Consider the following 15,319-nt stretch of genomic DNA (forward strand, 5'->3'; position numbering starts at 1 on the left):
TGATGAAACTGATATGTATCACCATCTGTGAGCAAGAAATAAAAAAAGAAGGACAAAGGAGACAGGTTACTGTACAGATTGAGAAGATGAGAAGATAGGCTTTTGGAATAAATCTATCTGAATTTGAGTCTGTCTCTACCATTTGCTGTCACTGAACTCTGCACCTCAGTTTCCTCATCTATTAATGGTGATAATAATGATGCAAATCCCCATAGAGTTTTTGAGAAAATTAGATAAGATTATCTATCTAAAATGTTTATGCTAGTAAGCATGATAACTATTATTTATTATTATTAGGTACTTCCTGACATAAAGCATATAAATACACACACTAAGCAAATTTTAGATCATTTATGTCACTGCCTACAGAAAACTCAAAACAAACAAACAAAAAAACCTGTCTAAACATATTTTAAAAGGGGTTTTCTTATTAGAAGGCTTTTAAGTTTTCTTCTCCTGGTGACATCTGAGTCAAGACCTTGAGGCTGTGCAGGTGTGAGTCATGTGGCTCTCCCAGGAAGAGCATTTCAAATAGAGGGAATAGCCAGTGCGAAATTCTGAGAGGACAGCTAGACTGTGTTTAATGACCAGCCGGGAGATTCATGTGGCTGCAGGGGACTAAGCATGGCAGATGAAGTTAGACATATAAAAGGTTGGGGACAGGTTCTGTAGGCCTGGTAGGCCATTGTGAAGAGTTTGGGGTTTGCTAAGTAATTGATGGAATTGTTAGGAGTCTGGGGCCAAGGAGTGACATGGCCCAATTGCTGTATTAAAGGGATGCCCTGACAACTGTGTTAAAAATGGAATGGAGGTGCGCGAGGCGGAAGAAGCAAGAAGACCACCTTTCAGAAGCTACTGTAGCATCCCTGGCAAACAGCCGTGGCAGCTTCAGTCACCATGGGAATGGAGAATGGTCAGTACCTACTACGTTTTGAATCCTAAACTGACAGAATTTGGTAATGTCCTGAGAAGAAGAGAAGAGTCAAGGATAACTCTTAAATATTTTTTCTGAGCAACTGAAGGAGAAAGGTTCCTTTAACTGAGATGAGGAAGATGCAGGGGAGTTAGTGGGCCATCTGGACTAGAAATATCTGTTGGGGAGATATCGGGCTATAGGTGGTGTTTCAAACTATGAGACTGGATGAAATCATTGAGGAAGTGAGGAGAGAAGGCAACAGGAGTTGAAATAACAGAACTTGGAGGCAACCTAATAATATCCAAGGAGTCAGAGAGAGGAAGAAAGAAATAGCACAAAGACCAAAGAACAAGGAGTCTGGAAACCAAGTGAAGGCATGTATGCAGGGCTCTGGTGGTTAAAAAAGAGTTTGTTAGGCCAGTGGTCTTTAAAGTGTGGTCCCAGACCTAGCAGTGTCAACACATAGAAACTTGTGAGGAATGTGCAGAATTTTGCACCCTAAGCTTAATCTATTGAATCAGAAACTCTGATGCTGGGTTTCTGATATACTTTAAGATTTAAGAACCATTGCCCTAGCCATACAGTTGCATGCCCAACATTATAAACAGCATTAAGAAGACCCTCACCCCCCCCCCCCCACCACCACCACTTTCTTTACTGCAAGAAAATATTTTTAAAGACCCACTTAGTGCTTAAGGGAAATGTGTAGCCAGTGGGTATTAGGGAGGGAGTAACCCCCATCTCTCACGTCCCAATTTAGAAACTTCCTACTAATTTATCATGGCTCTTTGGAGAGGAGGAATGCCCCCATTTTAGGGACCGAGGCAATGCTGAGCACCAGGCATGCCAGACATTCCATGGCTAAATAAAAGTGTGTGTATGGGGGGCGGGTATTCCAAGGTTAACATTAATGGGCCATAAATGCTGAACTCCTAGATAGATATAAACCTTACTCCACTCAACACAACACTTTCCAAATTTTCCTCTAGGTTTTCCTAAGAGAATTCCACCCTTTTCCATCCTGAGGAAAAAAGGTTAAAATTAGGGCCAGCCCTGCGGGACCGGCATTCCAGATAGAGAGAGGCTGTACCCAGAAATAAGCTGGTTCCCCCTGCGGACGGGAGGGGCGGGGCGCCTCCAGCCCCAACTCACCCCGAGGGGCTCCTGGGAGGCCTGCCCTCGCCAGTGGCTGACAGGGGTCTGATACCAAGCGTTAAGAATCCGAACCGAGTCACTGCCTCCCGACCTCTCCTGTCTCAGCCAGTCCTGGCTGGCTTTTCAAACGTGTGCCGTTGTCTCCTCCCCGCCCAGCCCCATCCTAGCGCAGGACCAGCTGTGAGGCCGGCTTCATTTGGGACGCGAGCTGCCTCGCGGCTGCAGCTCAACAAGCGCCGCTTCCCAGTTCAGGCACCTTCAGCCCTCTATTCGGCTCCCGAGCCGCCTTGCAAAGTTGGGCAGCTTCGAGCGCGCTTCGCCTCTGATTTCTCCCTCCCCCGGTTCGAGCTGCCCCTGCTTGCCACGCTGCTTCCACCCGGAGCAGCCTGTCCCGGCGAGCTGGCGGTTCGTTCCTCTGTCCAGTCCTCCTCCCCGACCATGCTGCTCAGGGGCGTCCTCCTGGCAGTGCAAGGTAAGCCTGGACTCGGGGGCTATCCCCGCGGGGCGCTCTCGCAACCCTCTCCCAATCCTGCAGCCCTGGTAGTCCAGCTTGCGGTCCTGGGCTGGGCCATCTAAGGGTGCCTACGGATAGCGTCTCAGCAGCAGTTAACTTCCCTCCCCAGCCCAGCGGCTGCGCACAGTCCTGCAGTGGAAGCTGCCGGGGCGGGGGCGGCAGCAGCGCTTCCCTCTCCCGCCCCTTCCGAACGCCTTCCTCCACTTTCACCAGGTGGTTCCCCGGGGTGCCCTGAGTTGCTGCTAACGAGACCCAGCCCGAACTGAAACCCGCTTTGTACCCACAGCCCTGCAGCTTGCCGGTGCCCTGGACCTGCCCGCGGGGTCCTGCACCTTCGAGGAGAGCACCTGCGGCTTTGAATCGGTGTTCGAGTTCCTGCCGTGGATTTTAAATGAGGAAGGTAAGGGGCTCGGGGCCCAGGGGCCCAGCCTGAACAGAGGGCGGCTCTTCTGCATGAAAGTGAAAGCTGCTCAGTTGTGTCCGACTCTTTGTGACCCCATGAACTATATAGTCCATGGGATTCTCTAGACCAGAATACTGGAGTGGGTAGCCTTTCCCTTCTCCAGGGGATTTGCCCAACCCAGAGATCAAACCCAGGTCTCCTGCGTTGCAGGCGGATTCTTTACCACAGAGCCACAAGGGAAGCCCTTTCACATGGATAACGTTATTATCTTGGAGTTACATACTCTCGGGAGAGAAGGTGTCGTGAATCATCTTTCCAGTTCTCAGCTGTGCTGCATGAATGGCCAATGAAGAGATGGGGGTTGGTGGGGCGTCCTTTATTTACCTGGCCCTTGGCAAGAAGCGCTGAGATTTCGCCCCTCCCCGCTACTCCCTAATGAAAGGGAGAAAGGGGACACAGGTGATGCCTGTCTCCCACCAGCTGGGTGCCCTCTGCAGGTCAACAGGCTCTCTCGTCCTCAGTAGACACCTTTGTGAGCTGGGAGAGTTGGGTGAGATAAGTTTTCCTTTCATCCAGCGGAAACAGTGGAGCTGTTCCTCTGTGATGGGACCTCAGTGTGAACCTCACATTTGTGTTGTGCTTGACAGCGTTTTGTTGCATGACATCATCCTCATATTATTGTTGGTTTATAATTCAGCACTTGGCAAAAGAGGAAACCAAGTCTATGGCTGTGTGTCTGAGGTCACTCAGCTGGCTTGCATTGGTCGTTGCCTCACCGCTCACACTGTTTGGGTTCTAGTGACAAAGTTTAAATGTGGGATCTTAAATGTGATACAGTTTTTTGCCCTTTGTTTATTTAGTAAATATATTTCTACTTCTTTCCTTTCTTTTGCTTGTGCCACCCCAATCAGAAGCCTGATGTCCTAGGTCACCGGGACTGGGAAATAGCCTCCTTTAAAAAAACAGCGCAGCATAAAAGAGATCAGTTAATCTCCTTCCCGTCTCAGTTGTCTTCAGGCCCCCAGATTATCTAACCTCCCTGGAGAAGGTGGGGGCCCAGAATCCCTGCTCAGGATGTATAAACTGTCATCACAGCTTTTCTGCCTCAGGCTTCTCCTTGGGGCTTTGCATATATTAGCTTCTTTGATGTTGGCAGGGAGGTGATGTTAACCCCAGTTTCCAGAGGAGGGAATCTCAGAATATTCAGACGACTGGCCCACGTACCAAGGTAATCAGTCAGTAGCCAACTCTGAACTGACTAGATCAGGGAAGAAACAGGAGGAAGCTACTCAGTAGTAAACGTTATTTATTGCCAACACTTGCTAAGGCTTCAGTACCGAGTACTTAAGGATAGCTGGGAAAAAATCAATTCCTGATTTATTATTTGAGGAATTCCTACCTTGCTGATTGCCTTAGGGAAATCTCTTTCATCTCATCACCCTACTCCTTTCCCTGTTCTGATTGTGTGTGAAGCATGTTGAGCAATGGCCTGGGCCATGCAACAGGCTTTGGAGAGCATTATTCTCTAGCACAGAGCTTTAGCTGCATCAGAATTATCTGGGGTCGGTGGGGGGTGGGGGGTGGTGGTGGTATTAAAACACAGATTGCTGCCCCCCACCTCTGAGTTTCAAAGTCTGTGGGTCTGGAAGGGTGCTGAGAATTTCAATACCTAGTAAGTATTCAGGTGATGTTGCTGGTCAGGAGATCACACTTTGAGAACCACTGACCTTACACCCCCCCCCCCACCTCTACTGGTGGCTTCGCACAGGGCTAGGACCAGGGTGAAAGAGCCACTTGCATGACCCTGAGAGTGAAAACCTCCTTCAATCTTATGCCCTAGACACCCCTTTTGCTTCACCCTAGTCTGATTCTGAGAAAAGGAAATCGGCATCACCCCTTAATCCAGGAGCCTCAGTCTTGTGCCCGCATTGCCAGGCCTCTGTCAGGATGGTGGCCCCCTGGCAGCCTGCTCCTGGGTCAGTGGGCAGGCCACATCCCGCCACACTCGACTGCTGTCCAGACCCACAGGAAGTGCTCTCTGCTGAGTTGGCACCTCTGCAGCAGTGGCAGTTAACAGTGCCCCTCCAGGGAAACAGGAAGATGCTTATAGGGAAAGGTGATTGCGGCTACAGCATATAATGAAGGCACTGTTGCTTTCCTCTTTGCTTTCTTTCCAACGTCTAACAGTCACTGCTTTCTGGCTCAAGGCTGGGACTCCTGGCTTGGCTAGGGGAAGGTAATTCAGTCGCCTCTGAGCATTCCTATGGGAGCAAGCCCATTAGGCTTCTGTCCTTACAGATCGTGTTTTTCAGTGGCCAGAACTTGGACATAGCAGTCCACTCCAGAGGTGCAGTAAGGTAGGTGTGTGCCAACTGCTGTGGTTGCCTCCTGAGAAGCCATCACTAAGAATTTCTATTATAAACCCATTGCTAGGCTGGTAAATTAAAGAGAATGAAATTGTCCCATGCTGAAATTTGGCAAGCTGTTCGCCAGCCTTTCTGCAGATTTACTTCATCTGGCTGTGAAAACCTTTTGAAACTAGTTCCATCCACCTGTGTGTTGCATGGTAGCATAGAAAGTTATAAGTTTCATGACTTTTGCCCACAAGAATTTGGAATGTAAATAGCACTTTCTTTGATGTCCTTGGTCAGTAGGTTAATTTATGGTGTAGCAGTCAATGCTAAAGCCCAGTGAAGAGGGTTAACTGGAGAAACAAATTTGCCAATTAGAATTTCATTCCCTGATAGCTCAGTTGGTAAAGAATCAGCCTACAATACAGGAGACCTGGGTTCGATTCCTGGGTTGAGAAGACCCCCTGGAGAAAGGAATGGCAACCCACTCCAGTATTCTTGCCTGGGGAATCCCATGGACAGAGAAGCCTGGTGAGCTACAGTCCATGGGGTCGCAAAGAGTCAGACACAACTGAGCGACTAACACCTTTGCCTTTTTAGGACAGGAGATTCACATTAGGAGTTGTCTCAAAATAACCTCCCAGCTGCCCAAAATCGTATGTGAGGTCCACCCCTTTGATTTACTTAGTGTATTAGGTCTCTAAGCCTTTCCAGTTACAATTCCAGTGTCCCTAGCTCATGGTCATTTTGAAATATGCTTGATCTCCTCTCACAGAATGGATGAGTTTTGACAAGGTAATGTGTTGACTTGACTGTGCCCCACCATGGAGGGCGCCCCTGGGGAACAGAGGATGGCATCAGAGTAGCTGAGCATGTACTGGAATCTGGTCTCATCTACTTTCCAATTTTGGCAATGTGGCCTTGTTTTCTTGATTTACCTCCATGGTTTTAGTAGAATATTTTCATTTTCTCTCACTTGTCAAGGCAAGTGAGATTGTATCAGAATCAAACTTTGGAAATGCTTCTAAGTTTTAGGTTTGAATTAAATCCTGGAAAGAAGAGATCTACTTTATCCTATAAAAATCTTCATTCATTCATTCTTCATTATCTCAAAAAATCTTTATTTATTCACAGTTCAGAGAATATTGGAACCCCTTTAACGGTCGTCCTTAGCAGAAATCAAGATTGTCTACTTGCCCTGTGCCAGCTGTGGGGGCCGAAGCCCTTCGGCTGAGGATTCTTGGAGACTATAAAGTTGGCCTCACATCAGAATAGTCATGATTCAGATTAGTCATTGGATGGGTTTTGGCTTCGTTCTGATTTTTGGACACCTTGGTTTAGTATCTTTAAGCTGGCTCTGTGAGGAAGTCATTGGAGGAACTGCAGGAGGAAGAAAGTAAAATCCAAATCCAGGTACTACTCCTTTATTAGATGTTTGGGGCACTGAAGCACCCCAGAGAGTAAGGCAGATGTGGACATATGTCAGGTTATGAGGAGGTAAAAAAGGAAATTCAAAACACTTGTTGTAGAGGAGGTGGTTTTTTTCCTACAACAGTGGGGGTCAAGGTTTGAAGAGATGCCTGATACAGAAAGAATTTGGATGGTATTTGTACCTCGGAGCAAGTGATAGTACCTGTGGCAGGCTGGCCAGCTAGAAGTTTGCCGTAGCCAAGGGGGTGAGAGTGGGGTGGTGGGGTGGTGGTAGAATATACTGAAATCTCAATGTAAGTACGTGCCTATTTCTCTTCCTGTCACCCTCCTTTCTTCACCAAACCCCTTACTTCTCTCTTAAGGACACTTACGGTCACTTGGTCAGCTGAGTTTCAGTTCTTTACTCAGTCATGTGCGAGTTATTATTAATAGCGATAAATCCTGCTTGATATTTCTTGAGGCCCAGCTAAAGCCAAAGTCTGGTCAGGATCCCAAAGACCTTCCTGAAGGAGAAGGATCAGTCCTCCCTTTCTGCAGGTTATAGCTCTTTTCCTGATGCTGGGGGAATGGCTCAACATCCCACTCTGACATCACCCTGAGTTCACCCAGGCAATTCCCACCCTCTGGACCTGCTTGAACCTTCATCACCTCTGCTGGTTGGTCTCTCGACACCCTCTCTGCTGAAGCACAGCCCCCACGTTGTGGAAAGGCTGGGAGCAGCACAAGTCTGGGATGTTCCCTATATGCCTCTTGGAGAAACAGTCCACCCCAGGCCACATTCTTCCTGCAGTGGCACAGGGGATTCCTGGGCCCACCCAGGCTGCTACTGATGTCCAGTCCAACCTGGCTCTTGTGAGCTGTGCCTAAGCATGGCCTTAGTTCTGCCCTGGCTCTGCCCAGCATCCTGGATCCTAGGGCTGGGCCATAGAGTTCACCCAGTACAACCTCCTCATTTTATGGAGGAGCACACTGGGGCCCGGAAAGGCTCTGCATTAATCAGGCTCCATATTGATGCTGCTGGTGCCTTCTAGGAGGCCCCTGAGCTCTCAGCCCCTCAGTTTGGGGGCATGTCCCTAACCCTTAGCCTCCATGTCATTCTGAGTTCCCAGGTTGTCTCACATGGCTCCTCCACTGGGGACTTAACCTACCTGGACTGGTAATCTCTGCCTGCTCCTCCCTGCCGTGATTCACTTCTCTGAACATAGGCTCTGTCTAGCCAGCCTTCTTCCTATCAAGGCCAACGCCCAGTCTGGGTCTTCTTTACTCAGATAGAGTTGCTAAATGGGAAGTGGCTACCCAGTTCCTGGCCTGATCCCTAACAAGGTGTCCTGGATTTGGAATGTTTGCCTTCTCATAATCACAGAAGTCAGCTATGGTCACAATATATTGGGAGGAAAAAGTAATCTCTTGTCATAGGACTTTCTGCTTTTATTGTTATCTTCAAATCTCTCAGCATGCAAGCAACCCCCATGTTTTATGGCTTGCATTTTGGGATATGGTATTCATAAAAAATCCTGGTTCTTAAAATAACAGAACCTTTTTGGTAGGTCATCTCAGTGATAGTCCTAATTCTGTCTTATTAAATAACATTTGATTTTTAAGAAGTTGATTAAAATGAATTTATGTTAATAGAAGTGGTGGGTATCTTGATGCATAAGATCAGCAGACAGTTGAATGTGTCTTGAGCATTTTGACGTGGCATCACCGATTCGACGGACATGAGTTTGAGCAAGCTCCGGGAGTTGGTGATAGACAGGGAAGCCTGGCGTGCTGCAGTCCATGGGGTCACAGAGTCGGACGCAACTGAGCAAATGAACTGAACTGAACTGAACTGAGCATTTTGGTTGGTCAACCCTGATTTTCACCTCTGCCAATTATCCCACCACTCTCCCTCAATTTCTCTTCTGTGTGTCTTAATCAACTCAGTCATATAAATGTATTCATGCGTTCAGATCTAGGCTCTTGGAGTGTTTGACTATATGTTTAATTTTATACATATGTAGGTATGTATATGAAATACCTAGAGAAAGAAGGTGGTACTGAACACAGAACATATTGCTGGTGATAAATGAGGAACTTTTATAGTATATCAGAAATTTCTATCACATCCACTGTGTGTGTGTGTGTTCAGTTGCTTAGTCTTGTCCAACTGTTTGCAACCCCGTGGACTGTAGCCTGCTAGTTTCCTTTGTCCAGGGAATTTTCCAGGCAGTGGGTTGCTATTTCCTTCTCCAGGGGATCTTCTGGACCCAGGGATTGAACCTGCGTCTCTTGAGTCTCCTGCATTGGCACGAGGATTCTTTATCACCGAGCCACCTGGGAAGCCCATCATATCCACTAGGCCAAACCTAATTAAGTAAAGCATCATGTCATACCTAATATCAACACAGCACTCCTGACAAAAATAGAAATTTTAGAGAAATTCTTACACCTATGCCAATGGTTCTCAGCTCTGACTGAACATTAAAATTACTTAAATTTTTCTTTAAAAATAGTCATACGCAGGCCCTACCACAAGAGATTCTGATTTACTTGACCACATATAGGGCCAGACTTGGCCCTGTTAACAAACAGACATTAATAAATGAACAAACTCCCTAGGTGATTCCGATATGTGGCCAGGGTTGAGGACAGTGTCCAGAAGAATGGCCAACTCCTCCTTCCTCTTCCCAGTCAGATGTAGAAAGAAGGAACATGCTGTTGCTAAGGATCCTTTAATGATTACCGATTTCCAATAGAATAAAGTACAAACTGCCTAGCTTGGCACTCGGGGTCCTTTGTAATTTGCCCTCAATTATATTTTTGCTCCTCCCTCCTGTTAATTCCCAACATGCTGTTCACTCAATGAGCTTTTTACTTTCTCGCCTCCTTGCTCTGTTTGTGCTGTCCTCTACACCCCTGTTATCCTGCTTCTTCATTCCCTGGCTCCATCCTGGCCTGTTTAAATCTATCTGTGCTTTAATGTGTGGCTCTTCTTTGAAACAGTCCTTGAGTTTCCCAAGTAAATAAACTTCTCCCTTTCCTCTTTGTTCCCCCTTCCCGTGGCTCTCTTCACTTTCCACCTTGTAAATCTTCTTAGTTCTCCTTATTGGAGTCCCCACCTCTTCACCTCATCTGAGTTATGCTTTGGGAACAGCGATCACATACTTCCCACAGCACCTGACAGTGTGTGGTATCAACAAACATTTTGAATTTAATCAATCTCTAAAGCCCTTATGGAGATCAATTAAAAAAAAAAAAAAAGGAAAAATGTTTTTGACATTTTCCCCTGTAAAGAAAGAGGTTGTGTTTAATAATCCTTCCTACCATAAGACTTCAAAGACATTGGAGTCTTCTGTTGCAATTTCCAAATATAACAGTGAAGCAGTATTTCAGTTTGCCTCACCAATACATGATCTGTTTCATCCCTGACATACCAATGGACAAATAGCCCTTGGATTATTTACCCATCAGGACTGCCTGAGTCCTTTGATCCTCTGCCATCACAAACAATCAGAGTGAACCTTGAGAGTGACACTGATTGGTCTAAAAAGTATTTTTGGCAAAAGATGATCAAACTTTGAACTAGCTATTGAGAGCTGTTGTTTCCAAGGAACTCAAGTGTGAGACATTAATAGTACCCACCCTGATGGGTAAAAGCAGACAGGGATATTTGTCTGCTCCTTGAAAAAAGGAGTCTTCCATGCTGATGTGACTTATGGAGAAATTCAGTGACATCTGCAAGGATATTTGCTTTTTCTACCTTGTGAGACATTTATCTGTGTTTTTAGGGAGGGTTCTGAGTTTATGAATAAAATAAAACAAGTGGTATCGTGCCATAATTTCATAGTATAATGAGTAAATCAACTGTTTTACAGAAAATACTTCTAAAGAATATTCATTCTGTCAACACACATTTGCATACCCACTCTCCATCAGGCACTATGTTGGTTGTTGGAGTACAGATAGTATATGGAATACATTCACAGTCATGATCCCTGCCATTTGTGGTCACCTTAGATCAATAGGAGCAAACACAAATCTGTAATTATGGTAGAGAGCAAAAGGAACTGTATACTAGCCCAGGATCTTCATTGCAGACAGCATAAGTAGACTGTTTAAATTAAGCACAAAAGAAGTTTATTGGAAGGGTATCAGTTAGCCCTTAGGATCAGCAGGAAGTCTAGAGATCTGAGTTACATTTGGGCAAGAGTAAAGAGATATCATGTGTTGGCGAGATCCTACTGAAGGAACCATTTGTGTGACTTTGCCATGATTGTTTACTACGGCACCTCCGGACCTGCCTGTTCATTATACTGGAGGCAGGAAGCAGTGTGATGCAGCCTGCTCTCCAATTCAAAGGGTTGATTTGAGGAAGACAAGCTGATAATGGGAAGGCTAGATAGGGGACTATGCAGTGGTCCAGCTAAGAGATGATGAGGGCTTGAGATGAGAAGTGTGAAGCGATACCTAGTGAAACGATTACACGATAGCTTCCTACGCTGCCATGGTTTGTGACCCATAGGTGGCATACCATGGTGCCTGTCTAGTACGTTCATTGTCATTGTCTGTAACCATCATAACAACCAACCATCCCGGAGGTGGTTATTATCAACATTTTACAGATGTGGAAGTAGGAGACACAGAGAGATGGAGGTAACATGCCCAGTGCAATACAAAGAGTCAGGATGTGGACCCAAGCTCATCCAACTCAAAAGACTTGACCCTCACTGGACCCTGGGCACCTTCCCATCAGAATAGGATGATACCTTCATACTTCCAGAGGCCACCACCATGGAAGACAGACCTGAAAGATTCATGCTTCCCTAGAGACAGTGGGAATCCACTGCAAAATGCTCATGGTGTCCCAGCATTCCCACTTCTGCCCTAGGTTTCAGGCCCTAGCAACAGCCAGCGTGCCTGCTGTATGGTAGTAAGCCTATGGAATCAAGCCAAGATAGGGAAATATACTTTTACTTGTTTTTTTCCATAATAGATTAAAGTTTAATTTTGGAACCATCTGAAGGATTCTCTTCTTGGTCCTCAGCATAATCTTGGCACAGAACTTCAGGGAAAATTTATGACTCGACCTAAAATACTTTGGCAGTCTTAAGGAATACTCCTCAACTTCAAATTCATCTATTCTTACTGTGAACAAATTAAAAGAGTACACAGATAAATGTGTTTTTGCAAGCCAGTTGCCCCACTACACAAGCACTTTGGTACTTATTCCATTACTCTTAACAGAATCGCAATATTGCTATCCAGCAACATTATACAATATTGTGATATATAACTTAGCTCTACGCTCAGAAAAATTTCCATTCCTTATTTGAAAAACTTTTGCCTCACTGCCAAAAAGAGCTAAAGTGTTACTTGTGGCCATGCTTGTAATGAAGATGACTTTAATATGCTTTAACTTCACCGAGAAGCTGCATTCTTGGATTACCAATGTTTCATGACTAAAACCATATTGTCTGATACCATAACTTAATGTTTTCTTTTTTAAGTTTCTGCAGATTTCTTCTAATTTTGACGTTATGAAAAAAATGGGTAATAGACTGGAATGTGTTTAAGTTGTTTTGTGACTCTGCATTAGCCCTTTTTAAAATATAAGCTTTATGGAAAGCCTTTGGTTTTCCACTATAAATCCTGAAAATTGGGAATAAGCATATGAAAATCTTTTTTCTTTTCCACAAATTCTGTTGCAGAAAATGTGAGTTATGCATTGGTACCTTTTTTTAAAAAAGAAAACACTGAAGAATAGAACCTTTTGAACTCACATTTAAAAAGCTCTAATATATCATAGGTTACTGTTATCTTTGAAGATTTTCATCTTCGTTGTCAACATGAAATAGTCAATAACCTACCCACATGTGGTTCTTTACTGAATCAGTTCAGTTCAGTTCAGTTGCTCAGTCATGTCCGACTCTGCGACCCCATGAACTGCAGCACGCCAGGCCTCCCTGTCCATCACCAACTCCCGGAGTTTACTCAAACCCATGTCCGTTGAGTCGGTGATGCCATCCAGCCATCTCATCCTCTGTCATCCCCTTCTCCTCCCACCCTCGATCTTTCCCAGCATCAGGGTCTTTTCAAATGAGTCAGCTCTGAATATTGTATAATAAAAGAGAGATTATATTGAAAGATAACATACCTGAAGATGCATAGTATTGTCATGAGTTTTGTTTTTTTCCCCAGTGTCATTGAGATGTAGTTGACATACAGTACTACATCAGTTTAAGGTATATAGCATAATGATTTGACTTACATATGTATCATGAAATGATTACTGCAGTAAGGTTAGTAAACACTCATCATCTCATATGGAATCAAAATAACAGGTAAAGAAAAAAATTTTTTTTCCTTGTGATGTAAATGCTTAGGATTTACTGTTTTAACTTTCCTGTGTAACATAGCAACAGCACTAATTATACCTATGCTGTGCATTAGATTCTTAGTACTTTATCTTGTAACTGGAAGTTTGTACCTTTTAACCGTGTGTGTGTTTATTCACCAAGTCATGTCCAACTCTTTGGGACCCCATGGACTGCGGTATGCCAGGCCTCCCTGTCCCTCACCTTCTCCTAGAGTTTGCCCAAGTTCATGTCCATTGAATTGGTGATGCCATCCAACTATCTCATCCTCTGTCAGCCCCTACTCCTTTTGCCTTCAGTTGTTCCCAACATCAGGGTCTTTTCCAGTGAGTCAGCTGTTCGCTTCAGGTGGCCAAAATATTGGAGCTTCAGCTTCAGCATCAGTCCTTCCAGTGACTATTCAGGGTTGATTGCCTTTGAAAGTGAAAGTGAAGCTCACCCTTGAGGATTGACTGTTTTGATCTCTTTGCTATCCAAGGGACTCTCAAGAGTCTTCTCCAGAACCGCAGTTCAAAAGCATCAATTCTTTGGCGCTCTGGCTTCTTTATGGTCCGACCATCACGTTTGTACATGACCAACGTAACGACCATAACCTTTGGTGGCAAAGTGATGACTTTGCTTTTTAATACGCTGTCTAGGTTTGACTACCTTCACCCAATTCCCCCTCCCTCCCAAACCCCACCTCTGGTGACTGCAAATCTAGTCTCTTTTTCTATGAGTTTGTTTGGTTTTTGAAGTATAATCGACCTACAACACTATTTAATTTCCTGTTGCACAACATAGTGATTTGATATTTTTGATATTACAGAATGATCACCACAGTAAGTCTAGTTACCATCTGCTACTGTACATACATATTACAATATTATTTATTGTATTCCGTACAATGTACTTCCCAGGTGGTGCTAGTGGTAAAGAACCTGCCTACCAATTTAGGAGGTGTAACAGACACAGGTTTTATCCCTGGGTCAGGAAGATCCCCTGGAGAAGGGATAGGGAACCCACTCCATTATTCTTGCCTGGAGAATCCCATCCCATGGACAGAGGAGCCTGGGGGGCTACACTCCTTAGGGCTGCAAAGAGTCAGACATGAATGAAGTGACTTAGCCTGCGCTCTACGCTGTGCATTTCATCCCCATGGCTTATTTGTTTTGTAACTGGAAGTTTGTATCTCTTAATCTCCCTCACCTGTTTCACTCATTCTCGCACCTCTCTCCCCTGTGGCAACCACCTGTTAGTTCTGTGTATCTATCAGTCTGTTTCTGTTTTGTTAGGTTTATTCATTTCTTTTTTAGATTCCACATAGAGGTGAAATCATATGGTATTTTTCTGTTTTATTTCACTTAGCACAGTGTCCTCCAGGTCCATCCATGTTGTCACATGTAGCATTATTTTGTTCTTTTTTATGACTGAGTAGCATTCGGTTCTGCATACACCACATCTCCTTTATCAATTCATCTATTGATGGGCACTATCCATTCAGGTTGCTTCCATATCTTGGCTACTAGGCATGCATGTTTCATTTTTAATCTTGCACTTGTGAAATAGGACTTATTTGCTTTCCATATGCATAAACTCTAAAGAGTGTTCTGTAAAATGAGACTCTGAAAGCTATAGAGCATAAATCCCAGGTTTTAAACCACCTCCATTATAAAAAAACATATCAATAATTATCAATGATTTCATATTCAATTTTGATCCAAATGGGCCTCTTGTCTGTCAAGTATGTCATTAAGCAACTTTTGGGAGAGGATGAAGGCAACCTGTTTGCTTCATAACAGCTGAAAACGGACAGCTTAGTTGTCAAGAAGGTTTCTTGGTCTCTCAGAATATCTCTCATGCCTCTCGCCTTTCCACAAACTCAGCTACTCACAATAAAAATTGCTGGGAGGTGAAAAGGGTGTGAAATTGTTTATATTTTTAATTAATTCCATTCATTTGTCATTTTGGCAAGCAGGAAGTCATTCACAAGTTTGAGACAATATTCTGTCATAAAATAAGTTTGGACACATTAATGGGTGATCTCTTGCTGAGCCAAATATTAGCCTAGTTGTCTAAGATTTCTTAGAACATTAATGGGTCTTGGAAAAATAGATAACATCCACCATCATTCTATCCAAATGTGCAGTGAATCATGGCATGCACAGTAGACAGTGAATTTGACACTCAAGTGATTTAAGAACTTTTCCTTAG

General features: G+C 44.6%; 1 protein-coding gene across 3 annotated transcripts in view; it reads left to right on the forward strand.

Annotated features, from left to right (window-relative positions):
* The first annotated feature begins 2,128 nt into the window (after positions 1-2,128).
* MAMDC2 (MAM domain containing 2) overlaps positions 2,129-15,319 on the forward strand; it is a 151,878-nt gene continuing 138,687 nt past the window's right edge. Inside the window, exons 1-2 of one of the 3 annotated variants that reach the window (XM_061132355.1) lie at positions 2,129-2,543; positions 2,872-2,985. In XM_061132355.1, the coding sequence (XP_060988338.1) occupies positions 2,510-2,543; positions 2,872-2,985 (148 nt within the window). In that variant the 5' untranslated portion in view covers positions 2,129-2,509. The remainder of the gene's footprint in view (positions 2,544-2,871; positions 2,986-15,319) is intronic. The other 2 variants (XM_061132354.1, XM_061132353.1) reach the window with 2 other exon arrangements.

This window comes from Dama dama, chromosome 29 (assembly GCF_033118175.1).
Source record: "Dama dama isolate Ldn47 chromosome 29, ASM3311817v1, whole genome shotgun sequence".
NCBI classification, from domain to species: Eukaryota; Metazoa; Chordata; class Mammalia; order Artiodactyla; family Cervidae; genus Dama; species Dama dama.